Genomic DNA, 909 nt, shown 5'->3' on the forward strand with positions numbered 1-909 from the left:
GGGATTCCATCCATTTTGCCCCCACCCCATTGCCACAATCCTCCCTCCCCTGGTGCCCCCCCAAGTTTTGGGGTGCCCCACCACCCCCTTACAACACTGTAATCACCCCCAATTTTGGGGTATTCCCCCCCATTACCAAAATCCCCCAACTACACCCCCCCAGTCTTGAGATGCCCCCCCAATTTTGGGGTACCCCCCCTTTCCCAATACCCCCCAAAACCTTCCAGCACTAAGACTCACCCCCAATTTCAACGTATCCCCCCCAATCTGAGCTCACCCCATTACCAAGCCCCCCCCACTTTGGGGGTACCCCTCCCAGTTTGGAGGTACATCCCCCCCTCACTTTGGGGGTGCCCCTCACCCTTTTTTTTGGCTGTCTGCAGGAGGTCGGCAAAGTCCTGGAGAGAACCCAGCAGTGGATCCAGTTGCTCCAGGGAGGAATTTCGGGGATCCCCTGAGATTTGGGGGTGCACTGGCCCCAACACCAGACCCCGCATGTGCAGCCCCGCCACGTGATCCAGCCGCGCCGCCACGCCTGGGGGGGGCAAAAATAAAGAGGAGGGAGTGAACCCCAAATCTAATCCCCCTCGGTGTACCCCAAAATGGTAGTGGGGACCCCAAGGACCCCAGGAGTCCCCCTGGGACCCCAAACTCCCTCCGGGGACCCCAAAATCCTCAGGGTGCTACACACACCCCCCCCGGTGTCCTCGGGGGGTCTGTACCCCAATTTTCCCTCCCCGTGTCCCCCAAAATCCTCCTGGGGACCCCAAACTCCCCCAGTGGTTCCCCAATCCCCCCCACACCAAAATCTTCAGGGTCCCCAAAATGGCCCCCCTGGGATCCCCTACAGCACTGGGGGGGGTCTGTACCCCAATTCCCCCCCATGTCCCCCAAAATGTTTGTGGGGAC

General features: G+C 60.5%; 1 protein-coding gene across 1 annotated transcript in view; it reads left to right on the forward strand.

Moving 5' to 3' along the window:
- Window positions 1-170: 170 nt before the first annotated feature.
- SART1 (squamous cell carcinoma antigen recognized by T cells) overlaps window positions 171-909 on the forward strand; it is a 14,030-nt gene continuing 13,291 nt past the window's right edge. Inside the window, exon 1 of the mRNA XM_010572555.1 lies at window positions 171-189. Within this exon, the coding sequence (XP_010570857.1) occupies window positions 171-189 (19 nt within the window). The remainder of the gene's footprint in view (window positions 190-909) is intronic.

This window comes from Haliaeetus leucocephalus, unplaced genomic scaffold, assembly GCF_000737465.1.
Source record: "Haliaeetus leucocephalus isolate CR32 unplaced genomic scaffold, Haliaeetus_leucocephalus-4.0 Scaffold341, whole genome shotgun sequence".
Classification (NCBI taxonomy): domain Eukaryota; kingdom Metazoa; phylum Chordata; class Aves; order Accipitriformes; family Accipitridae; genus Haliaeetus; species Haliaeetus leucocephalus.